The sequence below is a fragment of the Chelonia mydas genome, chromosome 12 (genome assembly GCF_015237465.2).
Source record: "Chelonia mydas isolate rCheMyd1 chromosome 12, rCheMyd1.pri.v2, whole genome shotgun sequence".
NCBI lineage: Eukaryota > Metazoa > Chordata > Testudines > Cheloniidae > Chelonia > Chelonia mydas.
Genome location: NC_051252.2, coordinates 5,670,046 through 5,685,113, shown reverse-complemented (window position 1 = coordinate 5,685,113; position 15,068 = coordinate 5,670,046). Strand labels below are relative to the sequence as shown.

Genomic DNA, 15,068 nt, shown 5'->3' with positions numbered 1-15,068 from the left:
CCAAAATTGCATTTTCTTTTTTTGCAACAGCATCACATCTCTGACTCAGGTTGAGGTTATGATTCACCACAGCTCCCAGATCCTTCTCAGTAGTGCTTCTGCCAAGACAGTTATTCCGCATTCTGTATTTGTGCATTTGGTTTTTCTTTCATAAGGTGCTACACCAGGGGTGGGCAAAGTTTTTGGCCCGAGGGCCATACCTGGGTCTGGAAATTGTATGGCGGGCCATGAATGCTCATGAAACTGGGGGTTGGGATGTGGGAGGGCTCTGTCTGGGGGTGCAGGATCTGGGGTGGGGCTGGAGATAAGGGGTTGGGGATGCAGGAGGGTCTCCGGGCTGGGGGAGGGTTTGGAGGATGGGAGGGGGATCAGGGCTGGGGCAGGGGTGCGGGAGAGGGTCGGGGGGCAGGATCTGGGTGGCACTTGCCTCAAGCAGCTCCCAGAAACAGTGGCATGTTCCCCCCTCTGGCTCCTACACGGAGGTGCGGCCAGGCGGCTAGTGCGCTGCCTTGTCCACAGGCGCCACCCCTGCAGCTCCCACTGGCTGTGGTTCCCAACCAATGGGAGCTGCAGGGGTGGCGCTTGGGGCGGGGGCAGAATTCGGAGCCCCCTGGCTGCCCCTATGTATAGGAGCCTGAGGGGGGGACATGTCACTGCTTCCGGGAGCCATGTGGAGTGGGGCAAGATCCCGACCCTGCTCCCCGGCTGGAGTGCCAGAACGGGGAAAGCCCCAAACATCACTTCTCGGCGGGAGCTCGAGGGCCTGATTAAAATGCCTGGAGGGCCGGATGTGGCCCCTGGGCCATAGTTTGCCCATCCCTGTGCTACACTTACATTTGTCTTTGTTGAATTTCATTTTGTTGTCGATAGCCCAATTCGCCAATATATCAAGAGCCCTCTGAATTTTAGCTCTCTCCTCCGAAGTGTTGGTAACCCCCCATAGCTTTGTGTTATCTGCAAATTTGATCAGAATGCTCTGTATACTTACATCCAGGTCATTAATAAAGATGGTAACCAATACTGGCCCAGAACAGATCTCTGTGGAACTCCACTTGAGACCTCCCTCCAATCTGATATCATTCCCTTAATAGTTACTCTTTGTTTGCGATTGTTTAACAAATTATGTATCCATTTACTGGTAGTTCTGCCAAGCCTGGATTTCTCCAGTTTACTTATCTGAATGTCATATGGGACTGTGTCAGAAGCGTTGCTGAAATCCAGGTATATTATGTCCAGTGCATTTCCCCTATCCACCAACCAGTTACTCTGTCAAAGAGAGGACATCAAGCTGGTTTGGCATGATTTATTCTTGGTAAGTCCATTCTGGCTGTAAGGATCACGCCTTCATCCTCCAGGTATTTGCACATTGAATGTTTTATACATTGCTCGAGTCGTTTTTCTCAGGAATTGAAATCAGGTGGTCTGGTCTACAATTCCCTGGCTCCTCCTTTCCCCCCTTTTTAAAGATGGGCACCACGTTAGCCCTTCTCCGGTCTTCCAAGACCTGTCCTTTCATCCATGAGTTCAAAAATATTGCCAGTGGCTCTGAGATTTCTTCAGCTAATTCCTTCAGTAACCTGGGGTGAATAGCATCAGGCCCTGCTGACTTGAATTCGTTCAAATTGATCAGAAGATCTCAATATGTGTTCTTTGCTTATCCCGATCGGCATCCCTTCCCCTGTATTGTCTGTGGTAACTTCGCTAGTCATCCAATCACATGTTCTTTTTTGTGAGAACAAGCAAAGTAGGCATTGAGCAGCTCTGCTTTTCTAGCATTTTCCGCTACCAGCTCACCTCTCCAGTGAGCAGCGGATCCACACTGTCCTTAATCTTTCTTTTTTGTCTCACGTATTTGAAGAACCCCTTCTTGTTGTCTCTAACATTCCTTGCCAGCTGTAACTCATTCTTTGCCTTGGCTTTCCTGGTTTTGTCCCTACACACTCATGCTATTCCCATGTATACTACCTTGGTGACATGCCCCTCCTTCCATTCCTTGTATGTATCCTTTTTGGTTTTTAGATAGCATTGGCCTCTTGTGGCTCTTCTTATCTTTCCTCTGCATCGGAATAGCTTGATGTCCTTTTAGGAACTGCCAGCCCCCTCTGACTCCTTTTCTTTCTAACTGGTCTTTCCATGGGACCTTGCCTGCTATTTCTCTGAGTTGGTTGAAATCTGCCTTTCTGAAGTCCAGTGTCCTTGTTTTGCTGTTCTCATGTCCTGCTTTCCTTAGGATCTTAAATTCTATCAGATCGTGATCACTTCCTCCCAAGTTCCCGACCACCTTCACATTCGCAACTAATTCATCCCTTTTGGTCAAAACCAGATTCAGAATGGATGACCCCCACTAGTTGTTTCCTCAACTTTCTGAATCAGGAGTTGTCCCCTACACATGCTAAGAATTTTCTGGACATAAGTTTTGCTGTAGTAGTCTTCTGACAGATATCAGGGAAGTTAAAATTCCCCATTAAAACTAGCTCAAGTATGTTAGCTAATATTGTTACCTGCTTGTAGAGTGACTCATCCACTTCCTCTTCCTGATCTGATGATCTATACTAGACCCACACCATAACATTGCTACTATTCTTTTCCCTTTTTATCCTCACCCAGAGACTTCCAGCAGGTCCGTTGCTCACTTCCTCTTGGGCCTCAGAGCAAGTGTATACATTCTTGACATACAGCACAACACCTCCCCCTTTTACCCCCATATCTGTCCTTTCAGAACAAGCTGTTTCCCTCAATGCTGGTACTCTAATCATGGGAGTTGTCCCAGCAAATCTCTATAATGCCAATTAAGCCATAATTTTCTTCATATACCATGATTTACAATTCATCCTGCTTGTTCCCCATACTCCTTGCATTTGTATACAGACGTGGAAGATATTTTGCAGACTGCCCTGTTGCTTTTCTTCTTGCTTTTTTAATGCAATTGTGATTTCTAGTCCCTTCTCCAGAAATTGGTCCCTTCCCCTTGTCTTTATTACTTGATCCTAGATGCATGTTGGCTGGATTTTTGTCACCATCCCCCATAGGACCTAGCTTAAAGCTCTCCTTATTAGGTTAGCCAGACGTCCAAAGATGCTCTTCCCGGTATTTGGTAGATGGAGCCCATCCCAGCATAGCAATCCTCTTTCCTGGAATATCAGATCATTGTTGAAGAAGCCAAAGCCTTCTCACCAACACCACCTGTGCAGCCATGCATTTACTTCCACGATTCAATGGTCCCCGCCCAGGCCTTTTCCTTCAACAGGGAGGATGGACAGGACAATCACTTGCACCCTGAACTCTTTTATCCTTCTTCCCAGAGCCACATAGAATCACAGAATCATAGAATATAAGGGTTGGAAGGGACCTCAGGAGGTCATCTAGTCCAACCCCCTGCTCAAAGCAGGACCAATCCCCAATCAAATCATCCCAGCCAGGGCTTTGTCAAGCCTGACCTTAAAAACTTCCAAGGAAGGAAATTCTACCACCTCCCTAGGTAACGCATTCCAGTGTTTCACCACCCTCCTAGTGAAAAAGTTTTTCCTAATATCCAACCTAAACCTCCCCCACTGCAACTTGAGACCATTACTCCTTGTCCTGTCCTCTTCTACCACTGAGAATAGTCTAGAACCATCCTCTCTGGAACCACCTCTCAGGTAGTTGAAAGCAGCTATCAAATCCCCCCTCATTCTTCTCTTTTGCAGACTAAACAATCCCAGTTCCCTCAGCCTCTCCTCATAAGTCATGTGTTCCAGACCCCTAATCATTTTTGTTGCCCTTCGCTGGACTCTCTCCAATTTATCCACGTCCTTCTTGTAGTGTGGGGCCCAAAACTGGACAGAGTACTCCAGATGAGGCCTCACCAATGTCGAATAAAGGGGAACGATCACGTCCCTCGATCTGCTCGCTATGCCCCTACTTATACATCCCAAAATGCCATTGGCCTTCTTGGCAACAAGGGCACACTGCTGACTCATATCCAGCTTCTCGTCCACTGTAACCCCTAGGTCCTTTTCCGCAGAACTGCTGCCTAGCCATTCGGTCCCTAGTCTGTAGCTGTGCATTGGTTTCTTCCGTCCTAAGTGCAGGACCCTGCACTTATCCTTATTGAACCTCATCAGGTTTCTTTTGGCCCAATCCTCCAATTTGTCTAGGTCCCTCTGTATCCTATCCCTGCCCTCCAGCGTATCTACCACTCCTCCCAGTTTAGTATCATCCGCAAATTTGCTGAGGGTGCAATCCACACCATCCTCCAGATCATTTATGAAGATATTGAACAAAACCGGCCCCAGGACCGACCCCTGGAGCACTCAACTTGACACCGGCTGCCAACTAGACATGGAGCCATTGATCACTACCCGTTGAGCCCGACAATCTAGCCAACTTTCTACCCACCTTATAGTGCATTCATCCAGCCTATACTTCTTTAACTTGCTGACAAGAATACTGTGGGAGACCGTGTCAAAAGCTTTGCTAAAGTCAAGAAACAATACATCCACTGCTTTCCCTTCATCCACAGAATCAGTAATCTCATCATAGAAGGCAATTAGATTAGTCAGGCATGACCTACCCTTGGTGAATCCATGCTGACTGTTCCTGATCACTTTTCTCTCGTGTAAGTGCTTCAGGATTGATTCCTTGAGGACCTGCTCCATGATTTTTCCGGGGACTGAGGTGAGGCTGACTGGCCTGTAGTTCCCAGGATCCTCCTTCTTCCCTTTTTTAAAGATTGGCACTACATTAGCCTTTTTCCAGTCATCTGGGACTTCCCCCATTCGCCACGAGTTTTCAAAGATAATGGCCAACGGCTCTGCAATCACATTCGCCAATTCCTTTAGCACTCTCGGATGCAACTCGTCCGGCCCCATGGACTTGTGCACGTCCAGCTTTTCTAAATAGTCCCTAACCACCTCTAGTCACCACATAGTCTGCAGTGATCTGCTCAAGGTCATTCTTGGCAGATTGTTGGTACAAAAGATGGACTTTCCTTTGTATGAAGGAGGATTTTAACCTGCTGAATCAATTTTACTCTGCTTTTTTTAGAGGAAGTTTTTGAGCCAAGTTGAGTTTTGTTTTAAAAGCATTTGTGATCCATAAGTGTGAAAGAGATTTTTATTTATTATCTTTATTAATTGTCTTACATTCATACCTAGAAAGACTTCAAAAACTGTGTAGCGTTTTGGAACATGACGTTAAGGGTCAGGGGAAATACAATTTCCCAAATATTTAAAAGAATAACTCTTGTGACCTGTTTATGGCCAGCTCTAGCGACAGCTGAAGTATAGCAAGGAATATTCCCTATCTGAGAATTGCTGCCTTTGAGTGTCACAGTGAAAGTTGGTTTAGATTTGGCTGGGTCAGGAGGATTTAAAAAGTCTTACTTTGTGTAAATGAAGTACAGTTTTCACAATGATGGTCGTATTTTTACCAGCTCCTGCTTCCATTCAGAGGGAAAGTAGACTTTGCTGTGTGTGCATCCACACTTAACTAATCAGCCTAGGAATTCTAATGCTCCTAATGAGAAAGCAGACGAGTTCCACACACTGAAATGTCTTTTTGTTTCCTCCCAGTGTGGAACAAACTGACCACCTACGAGTACATTGTGCAGCAGCGTCCCCGACAAGAGATGAAAGAGGTCAACAAACAGCTGGAGTCTTCTCCTCCCCCAGTGAGGCCCACTCAGGTACTGATTGTGCTGTCAACCTTTCTTTCAGAAAAACCTTTTATTTGCTGCAGAATGTTTTGGTGCATTTCAGTGGGAAATCCAGATTGGTCCAGTATCTCTGCTCGGGATGTTAGGCGGGTGCTGAAGGCAGGATTTTTGAGGTACTTTGGTGGAGTTGTGTAGGGCTCCAAACAGGAGTAGCAGTTTATAATTGAGGTGCATTGACATAGCTGTACAAGGTTCCAGGACTGGACTAGCTCAGAGAAAGCGTCATTTTGGGAATACCAAGTAGCAAGTTGTACCAGCTAGGAAAGAAAAGGAGTGTAAATCATGAAGAGCAGCCAGCCATTCCCTTTAGTCTTAAGTTTAACCCCAGAGTCAAAGGTGAGTTTCAGGGATCTTATCAAAACCTGTGCCCTGGTGTGTTATACTCTGTTACTAAAACATGTCTCCATATTTGACAAGTCCTTTTGGGTTATGTTATAAATTGGGAGGTTCCTCGTCATTTCTGTTGCAGGAAGGCAATTCCTTGTTTCTCTTACCTAGTCCCTTACAACTAAATTACCTGTTACTAGAACCGGTTTGTTGTTTTGTAAGAAATGAATTATTTGACTTATCTCCATCCTTAATCCATCTGGCGACATGAAAAATAGTACACGGTGATGTAAATAAAGATGGTATTTTAATGCATTTGAACATGAGGCAGAGCTACAATTGTAGCTTCCGGCGCACACTTCCAGACATTTGAATGTTTAACTTAACATTGCATTTGTTATTATTTATTATTTGGTAGTGTCTCAAGGCCATAAGTGAAATCTGAGCCCCGTTTGTGCGAGGCACTGTATAAACAGTGTAATAAGAGACAGATTCTGCCTCAAAGAGCTTAAATAGTCTAAATAGACGAGACAGACAAGGGATGAGTGGAAAGGGATATTAGATAACAAGCAGTGTACACAGTGTGAAGAATGGCAAATATCAGGTTAGTGCCATGATATCTGGGGGGAAGAGGGTAGCTTTGTGAGGAGATTAGCTACCTGAAAGGAATGGGGAGGAGACACTAGGAAATTAAAAAAACCACACCCTGAGCATGCAGTTATGCTGACCTAACCCCTAGTTGTAGACAGCACTATGTCAACAGGAGGGCTTCTCTTGTCAACCTAGCTACTGCCTCCTGGGGAGGTGGAGCACCTATGCCGATGGGAGAAGCCCTCCTGTCAGCGTAGGTGGCATCTTCACTGATGCACTACAGCAGTGCAGCCGTGCTGTTGCAGCTTTTTAAGTGTGACCTGCCATAGCAACACCACCTCCCCGAGCAGCATTGAGCCATGGCTGATGTATTGACGTTGATGCAGCATGAATGTAAACACTGCGTTACCTGTGTTGATCCTAACATTCCTCCAGCAGCTTTTCCACAATGCCAGACACTGGCTACTTTAGGCATAATTGTGAGCTCCAGTGCCCAGGGGTCACAGAGACCAGAAGGCCACCTGCCCCTTTAAAGCCCTGCGAATTTTTGAAACACCTTTTCCTGATTGCTCAGCTTGGCAAACACACCTAGCAGCTCTTGTCTGCAGCTGACCATGATGGCTACACACTCCATTCAGGCTCTGAGTTGGAGCAGGCAGGAGGTATTGGATCTCCTGGGTCAGTGGGGAGAAGAGGCTGTGCAGACACAGCTACAGACCAGCCATAGAAACATCAACATCTATGAGCAGATTGCATGAGGGATGCAGGAGATTTGCACAGATTTTTCTTTGCACTGATTTTGTTACTCAATAAAGTTATATTATTTGGAAAATAATTCATCTTTATTAGTTCACAACATATGCTGCAGAATGCCTAGCAGTTCTGAAAGCACCTACCTCCCTGTTACTGTACAGTGTGACACGACTCATAGGGTCAGTGACAAACACAGTGTAATAATCATAAATGTACAGTAAGCACCACCAAATTAATAGCCGCATGGACAATGTTATATTCATACACGTGCACCAAGGACCACATCATTCCTAACAGGCCCCAAAACAGCAGGCTTAGATAGAGAACCGTACATCACTGTGGCTCACTGTTAAAGTGTTTATTCAAAGCCTTCCTGAGTTGTATAGCTCTGTTGAGCTCTTCTAATAGCCTTTGTGTCTGGCTGTTCAAATTCAGCAGACAGATGCTCCGTCCTGCCCACCCTCCGTCCCAGTGGCAACTCTCCCCCTCCTTTGCCTCACAGATATTATGCAGGACACAGCAGGCATCTATATCCATTGGGATATTTTTGTCACTGAGGTCAGATCTTGTGAGTTAACAATGCCAGAGTCCCTTCAAATGACCAAAGGCACATTCAACTGTCATTCTGCATCTGATGGGCTGGTAGTTAAAGCATTCCTTGATGCTGTCAAGGTGGGTGGTGAGCCGGGGGAGCAAGGGGTAGACTGGGTTGCCCAGAATCACTATTGGTATTTCAACGTTGCCAGTGGCAATCCGTTGGTTGGGAAAGAAAGTCCCTGCTTGCAGCTTTATGAACAGTCCTGTGTTCTTAAAGATGCGAGCATCGTGCATCTTCCCTGACCAGCCCACACTAATATCGGTGAAGCATTCCCGATGATCCACCAATGGTTGCACAACCATAAAAGAGTCGCCCTTTCTGTTGATGTACCCTGTGGCAAGGTGGTCTGATGCCAAAATAGGGATATGTGTGCCATCTATTGCTCCACCACAGTTCAGGGACCTCATTGCTGCAAATCCATCCACTATGTCCTGCACGTTGCTGAGAGTCCCAGTTCTGCATAGTAGGAGGCAATTAATGACCCTGACACTTGCATGATACCGGTGTCTGCAGTGGATTTTCCAACTCCAAAATGATTTCCCACTGACTGGTAGCAATCTGACGTTGCAAGTTTCCACAGTGCAAGCACCACTTGCTTCTCTACTGTCAGGGCAGCTCTCAAATTCTACTATCTCTGTGCTGGAGAGCTGGGGAGAGCTTGGCACACGGATCCAGGAATGTGGCCTTGCACATCCAAAAGTTCTGCTCATCATCCCAAGCCTGCATTACAATGCAACCCCAACAGTCAGTGCTCATTTCTTGGGCCCAGAACCAGCGCTCCACCATCTGCAGCTGCTCCGTGAATGCCACCATAAAGCTTTAATTGAGTCTCGTTATGTCACACCGCAGTCTGTCCTCCAAGAAATCATCATGTTCCCCCTCTGCTTTGGTTATTCGTGTGGTTCTGCAAATACCAGAGGATAGTGCATCCTGTGCTTGCAATGCTCATGACAATAATGCAGAGCTGTACATGCCCCATGCTTCTGTCAGAGATGGTGGGTAGCAAGGAGGACGGCATAGGTTCATGGAATTTTGAAAACAGGTGTGAAAATTATGGGATGTAGATGACTATGGAATGGAGACAGTTGCATGCTGGTAAGTTGACCCCTTGCTCACTGTCACCCCTGTGCAGCTCATTTTGGGCCCACAATGCATTGCCAAAACTTCCCTGGATGGTGGTGGGTTGCATGCTGGGATACCTACCCATGGTGCACCACACTGCATTGACACAAGCACTCCTGGTGAGTTCACACAGCACCAGTGCAAGGAGTCAAGTATGTATGCGCACAAGCAATATACTATGTGCGGTGGCTTTATGCCAATGTAACTTGACATGACAAAAGTTTGTAGTGTAGGCATGGCCTTGGCCTTGGGATGTGCAGTGTAGGCTGTGAAAAGAGTACCCTGGCATTATTCATGTACGGTAGGTTCAGGATATCTGGTTAATTTGAAGCACTGCGCAGTCATTGCGGTAATACTTAATTTATGTTGCTGCAGAGATGGAGGCAAAGTTTTCTGATCACTATGTTCTGGGAGGTGGCTTTGGATAATCTAAGGCACAGATTCTTCTGCCCTCCTAGACTGAGGAGACTAAAGAACTGTGTCCCATTACGTGATGCTCTGAGCCAAAGAAGGGATTATGGCTATGTTGTGCAGTATTCCTGATGTAACACAGTGAGAGTTCATCACATTTACTAGCTGTCAAGTCTGCTTCCATTTGTTTTTGCTGGTCAGTCCTTATGGCGTACTCTGTTAGGGTGTCATGTGAGCATTATGATTCTATGTGATTTACAAGACTAAAATGAATGAAGTGGATTTTAGAAGGCTTTTTTTCCTCTAGGAGGGTGTTGCTCAGAAAATTCCTGAGATGTGTACTTTGTTAACCTTATTGGTGTGCCAGGCCTGCGTTGCAATTCACTCATGTGTTTGCATTCTGTGGACATGGCAGAGAATGTTTTCCAAGAATGTGTGATGCAACAGATGATCAATGTTCCTCTTGTCTTAATGGGTAGCTTCTTTGTCTGTAGGACAACAGATACTTTGTCTAGTGATGACAGATTATACAGATCAACATGAGTAGAAAACTGAGAGAGCCTTGTCACTGACACATTTCTCATCCAACTCTGTTAAGGGAGAAGATGTCACACTTTGTTACTGAGCAATAATTGTTTGGATAGCAGATCATAGGGTTGAACTCAGCATTGAGAAACCCCTTCTGTGTAAACACTGAGCCCCAATCACTCCCAATAGCTGTGCCCTGTAATGGCCACTGTCTTGCTTGGATCTCTCCAACAGCAGCTCTTTTCAGCCACAAGGTGGTTTTCTTTGAAAAAATCTAAATCTTTCCTGCCACATGTCTGCCTTGGTGTGAGATTGTCTCTTACTGTGGCCTCCCTGTTGCCTCATTTGAAATATACCCTGCTCATATAATGTGAACAGCTAGGTAATTGCACACTCCCAAAGTGGTTTGTTGACTTCAGAAATTTCATAGCTTTAAATCTACTAAACCAATTATTTCCAAACTTGTCTTGATATTTAAGAAAACTGGTTCAATAGTTCTAAAGTTATGAACATTTAAAATTTAAAATAAGAGCATTTTTTAAAATTTGGCAGCTCTGAATGATCCGTTTTCCTTTCCTTTAATCATGAGGTAGGATGGTACCAGGACTTTAAACATTCAGACCAAGATTTTCGGTGCTTATAGTTTTGGGTGCCCAACTTGAGACTGATTTTCAGAGGCTGGGTGCTCAGAATTTTCTGAAGATCAAGCCCCTTAAAGATTTCCCAAAGTGGGTGTGACAGAATGCACCCCTGTATTCACACCTTACACACTATTATAATAATCTTTGTACAAAGTATGCCTTGTGAGGTATCATTTAAAAACTCATAACTTGCTGGTCAGTATTGTCATGGTGAAGTATATGTAGCAAGATTGTATGTGAAGTTATAAGATCCCCCTGTATGATGTTATTAGCACATCTTCCAAACCCCACAACTCCCAGACAGAAGTCGGCAAACAGGTCTCCCTAAACAAAGGAATGTTGGCTTCCCTTAATTTGCATTTAAGCAGTAAACAGAGTCATCCAGCAGAAAAGGGAATGGAGGAAACAAAAGGAAACCTGCACATGAGCATAGACAGGTGAAAAAACCCAGCAGGGAACTTCCTTCCACACAGACTCTTTGTCTCCTGGTTCTCAGCTGGAAATGTTTTTCAAGAGCGGGACTGAAACTTATAAAAGGAGAGGCAAACACCCCATGACAGCTCTCCTCTCCCTCCCTGTCCATTTCACTCTTTGCACCTGAGAAGACAAAAGAGGCAGCGGTTGAACTTGGGGGGAGGGATCCTACCTAGAGGTTTGGTCAGTAATGCTGTTGGAAGTATGTGGTGAGAAACTTTGCTTTAAATCTAATATAGTTTGTTAAGTTGGGGAGTAGAAAGCATTTTATCTTTTAGTTTTTTTGTAACCAGTTCTGACTCTTTTGCCTCATTGCTTGTATTCACATAAAATCTCTCTCTTTATAGTTAATAAACTTGCTTTATTGTTTTACCTAATCCAGTGTATTTAAATTAAAGTCTCTGGGTATCTCTATTTAAGGTAATAAGCTGGTGTATATTATTGCTGTAAAGAAATAATAGACTTAATATATTTGGACTGTCCAGGAGAGGGCTGCGCAGTACAAGACATTAATTTTGGGGGGAAAATCTAGGTCTGGCAGTGTGTTGGAGTTGCCCTGAAGAAGTAACCAAGGCTGGTGAGAGCCAGCGTGTAGCATGGCTGGCAGGTTGCAGTTTCACACAGACACTCAGGGTGTGACTTGCATGTTGGAAGGCTGTGAGCGGCCCCGGTTGGACCTACTGCAGCAAGGCATTGTAAGGCACCCAAGGTTGCAGGGCGGGGATGACACAGCCCCTGATTGGTCCGAATTGCACCGTGGTATGTCACAGTGGGCACCCAAAGTCACTATCACTTTTAACAATCTTGTTTTCATAACTTTAAATCGATGTTAGTGATTTTCATTAAGCTTGTCTTTAAAGTCTCCATGAAACGTACAAGCTAAATCAGGTTTGGAGAAGACTGGTTTGGTAGTTGTTCAGGTTTCAAATCAGTTGGGAAAAGTGTACTGAACTGAGATGTCGCAGCCCAGGCTCTCCTGAACCAAGCCTGTCTTCTCTGATGGCTGCCTATCAATCTCAATGCTTTTGTATTCTGGCCATCTCCATTGCATGGTCAGGTTTATTTACTTCTTTATAGGGGTGATGGGTAGGTTGGGGGGCCTTCCCCTCAATCCAGTAATTGGGATTTAAAAGATTTATTAACTCAGCCCTCTTGTATATTGACATCATAATGTCATCTGTAAATTCCAGATCGTATGTTATCTTGGATACATGTACGTCTAGAAAACCATTTGTCCAAAAGAGTAGACTTAACCTTCACTCTTGGGGTTCCTGGCCTTTGCACACTTCCCTTTGAAACCTCAGTGTTGAATTCACAGGAATTTTTGCATTTAATAGTCTAATCACTCTTTTTCTTTAATCCAGCTGTTTGGGTCTGGTGCATATTTTTCTGAGGGACTGTTTTTAAGTCCCAAAGAAGCTGAGGTTTGTGTTCGTTTCTCCATTCTGAGTGGGCTGTAGATCTAGCCTCCGTTGTTTGGTCCCGTCAGTATTTCACAGAGCGGGGCCTCAACCTTCTTTTTTTCATCTCATTAAACAATAGCCTCCACTAATGTGTCTCGCTGGCGGGCTGGCCGAGCAGAAAGCCTCCCTTCCGACTTGTGATTAAGGGGAAAACCTGCTTCTTAACCCTGCTGATGTGAGTCCTTCATTCAGGCGCCCAAATAGTTTTGTTAATGTTTATTCTTGTTCTTTTCAGGAGGTGGGTTTTTATGCAGGAAATCTTGGCTACACCAACCCGGGGATACAGAGGGAAGACTCGTCAACAGTAGCATCAGGCAGAGAGTGAGTACAACTAACGCTAGCAGAGGTTTCCCGGAGTGGTGTGTGCTGTGTATGAAATTGACACCAAAGTCACCTCCTGTGACCCCAGTGGGGGTAAAAGTGCATTTGTGTGTTTGAGCATGCCATGCTTTAACCTCGGTGCCTAAGAGTGTATAAACACCTCCAGAGGTTCTTTAACCTACGAGGAAAACATCTTTTCCAGAACTCTCTAGCGGGACTGTCTTACATTAAAATTACTTATGGGATCTTTGCAGTTGAAAATTCTGCTTGTGGTCTTGAAAAATTCTGTGCAGTACAACTGAAAACCAGAATACTAAGCTTTGTCCTCCACTAGAGGTGTGCACCTGCCTTTGGAGTACATGGGAGCTCCACAGGCATGTCTGAGAACATGACTGGGATTGGAGAGCTTTCAGATAGAAGCAGGAAGCAACTGGGTATCTGAGACTGCCTTACCATGAAAAGGGCTCTGCTGTTCTGAGAGTTTGCCACTCCATTCTCATTAGATTTTTACCTGTCCTTGGGCATCATTTCATGAAACCCCTGCAGTGCAGCACGTTGACAGAAAACTACCCTGGTTAAGAAGCAGTGAACTTTACTGCCTGGCTGGTTAATATAAATGCATGAGGAAAATACTCTTTACTTCTGCCCTAGGGGTCAACTGACAGAGACGACTTCTTATCCAAGTAGCTTTTATTGAAACTGTAGAGGATTTTATCATAGAATCATAGAAGATTAGGGTTGGAAGAGACCTCAGGAGGTCATCTAGTCCAACCCCCTGCTCAAAGAAGGACCAACACCAACTAAATCATCCCAGCCAGGGCTTTGTCAAGCTGGGCCTTAAAAATCTCCATGGATGGAGATTCCACCACCTCCCTAGGTAACCCATTCCAGTGTTTCACCACCCTCCTAGTGAAATAGTGTTTCCTAATATCCAACCTAGACCTCCCCCACTGCAACTTGAGACCATTGCTCCTTGTTCTGTCATCTGCCACCCCTGAGAACAGCCAAGCTCCATCCTCGTTGGAACCCCCCTTCAGGTAGTTGAAGGCTGCTATCAAATCCCCCCTCACTCTTCTCTTTTGCAGAGTAAACAAGCCCAGTTCCCTCAGCCTCTCCTCGTAAGTCATGTGCCCCAGCCCCTTGATCATTTTCGTTGCCCACTGCTGGTCTCTCTCCAATTTGTCCACATCCTTTCTGTAGTGGGGGGGCCCAAAACTGGACGCAGTACTCCAGATGTGGCCTCACCAGTGCCGAATAGAGGGGAATAATTACTTTCCTCGATCTGCTGGCAATGCTCCTAGTAATGCAGCCCAATATGCCATTAGCCTTCTTGGCAATGAGGGCACACTGCTGACTCATATCCAGCTTCTCATCCACTGTAATCCCAAGGTTCTTTTCTGCAGAACTGCTGCCGAGCCATTCGGTCCCTAGTCTGTAGCAGTGCATGGGATTCTTCCGTCCTAAGTGCAGGACTCTGCACTTGTCCTTGTTGAACCTCATCAGATTTCTTTTGGCCCAATCCTCCAATTTGTCTAGGTCACTCTGGACCCTATCCCTACCCTCCAGTGTATCTACCTCTCTCCCCAGCCTAGTGTCATCTGCGAACTTGCTGAGGGTGCAATCCATCCCATCATCCAGATCATTAATAAAGATGTTGAACAAAACTGGCCCCGCGACCAAACCCTGGGGCACTCCGCTTGATACCAGCTGCCAACTAGACATCAAGCCATTGATCACTACCCATTGAGCCTGACAATCTAGCCAGCTTTCTATCCACCTTATAGTCCATTCATCCTATCCATGCTTTTTTAACTTGCTGGCAAGAATACTGTGGGAGACCATATCAAAAGCTTTGCTAAAGTCAAGATATATCACGTCCACTGCTTTCCCCATATCCACAGTGCCAGTTATCTCATCATAGAAGGCAATCAGGTTGGTCAGGCATGACTTCCCCTTGGTGAATCGATGTTGACTGTTCCTGATTACCTTCCTCACCTCCAAGTGCTTCAAAATGGTTTCCTTAAGGACCTGCTTCATGATTTTTCCAGGGTCTGAGGTGAGGCTGACCAGTCTGTAGTTCCCCGGGTTCTTCTTCTTCCCTTTTTTAAAGATGGGCACTATAATTGCCTTTTTCCAGTCGTCCG

At 45.5% G+C, this 15,068-nt stretch overlaps 1 protein-coding gene across 6 annotated transcripts in view; it reads left to right on the top strand.

Moving 5' to 3' along the window:
• Positions 1-15,068, top strand: part of ZDHHC1 (zinc finger DHHC-type containing 1) — a 63,648-nt gene that overhangs the window by 39,104 nt on the left and 9,476 nt on the right. For all 6 annotated transcript variants that reach the window (XM_043526327.1, XM_037877872.2, XM_037877871.2 and 3 more), the window contains 2 exons: positions 5,553-5,665; positions 12,839-12,924. In XM_043526327.1, the coding sequence (XP_043382262.1) occupies positions 5,553-5,665; positions 12,839-12,924 (199 nt within the window). The remainder of the gene's footprint in view (positions 1-5,552; positions 5,666-12,838; positions 12,925-15,068) is intronic.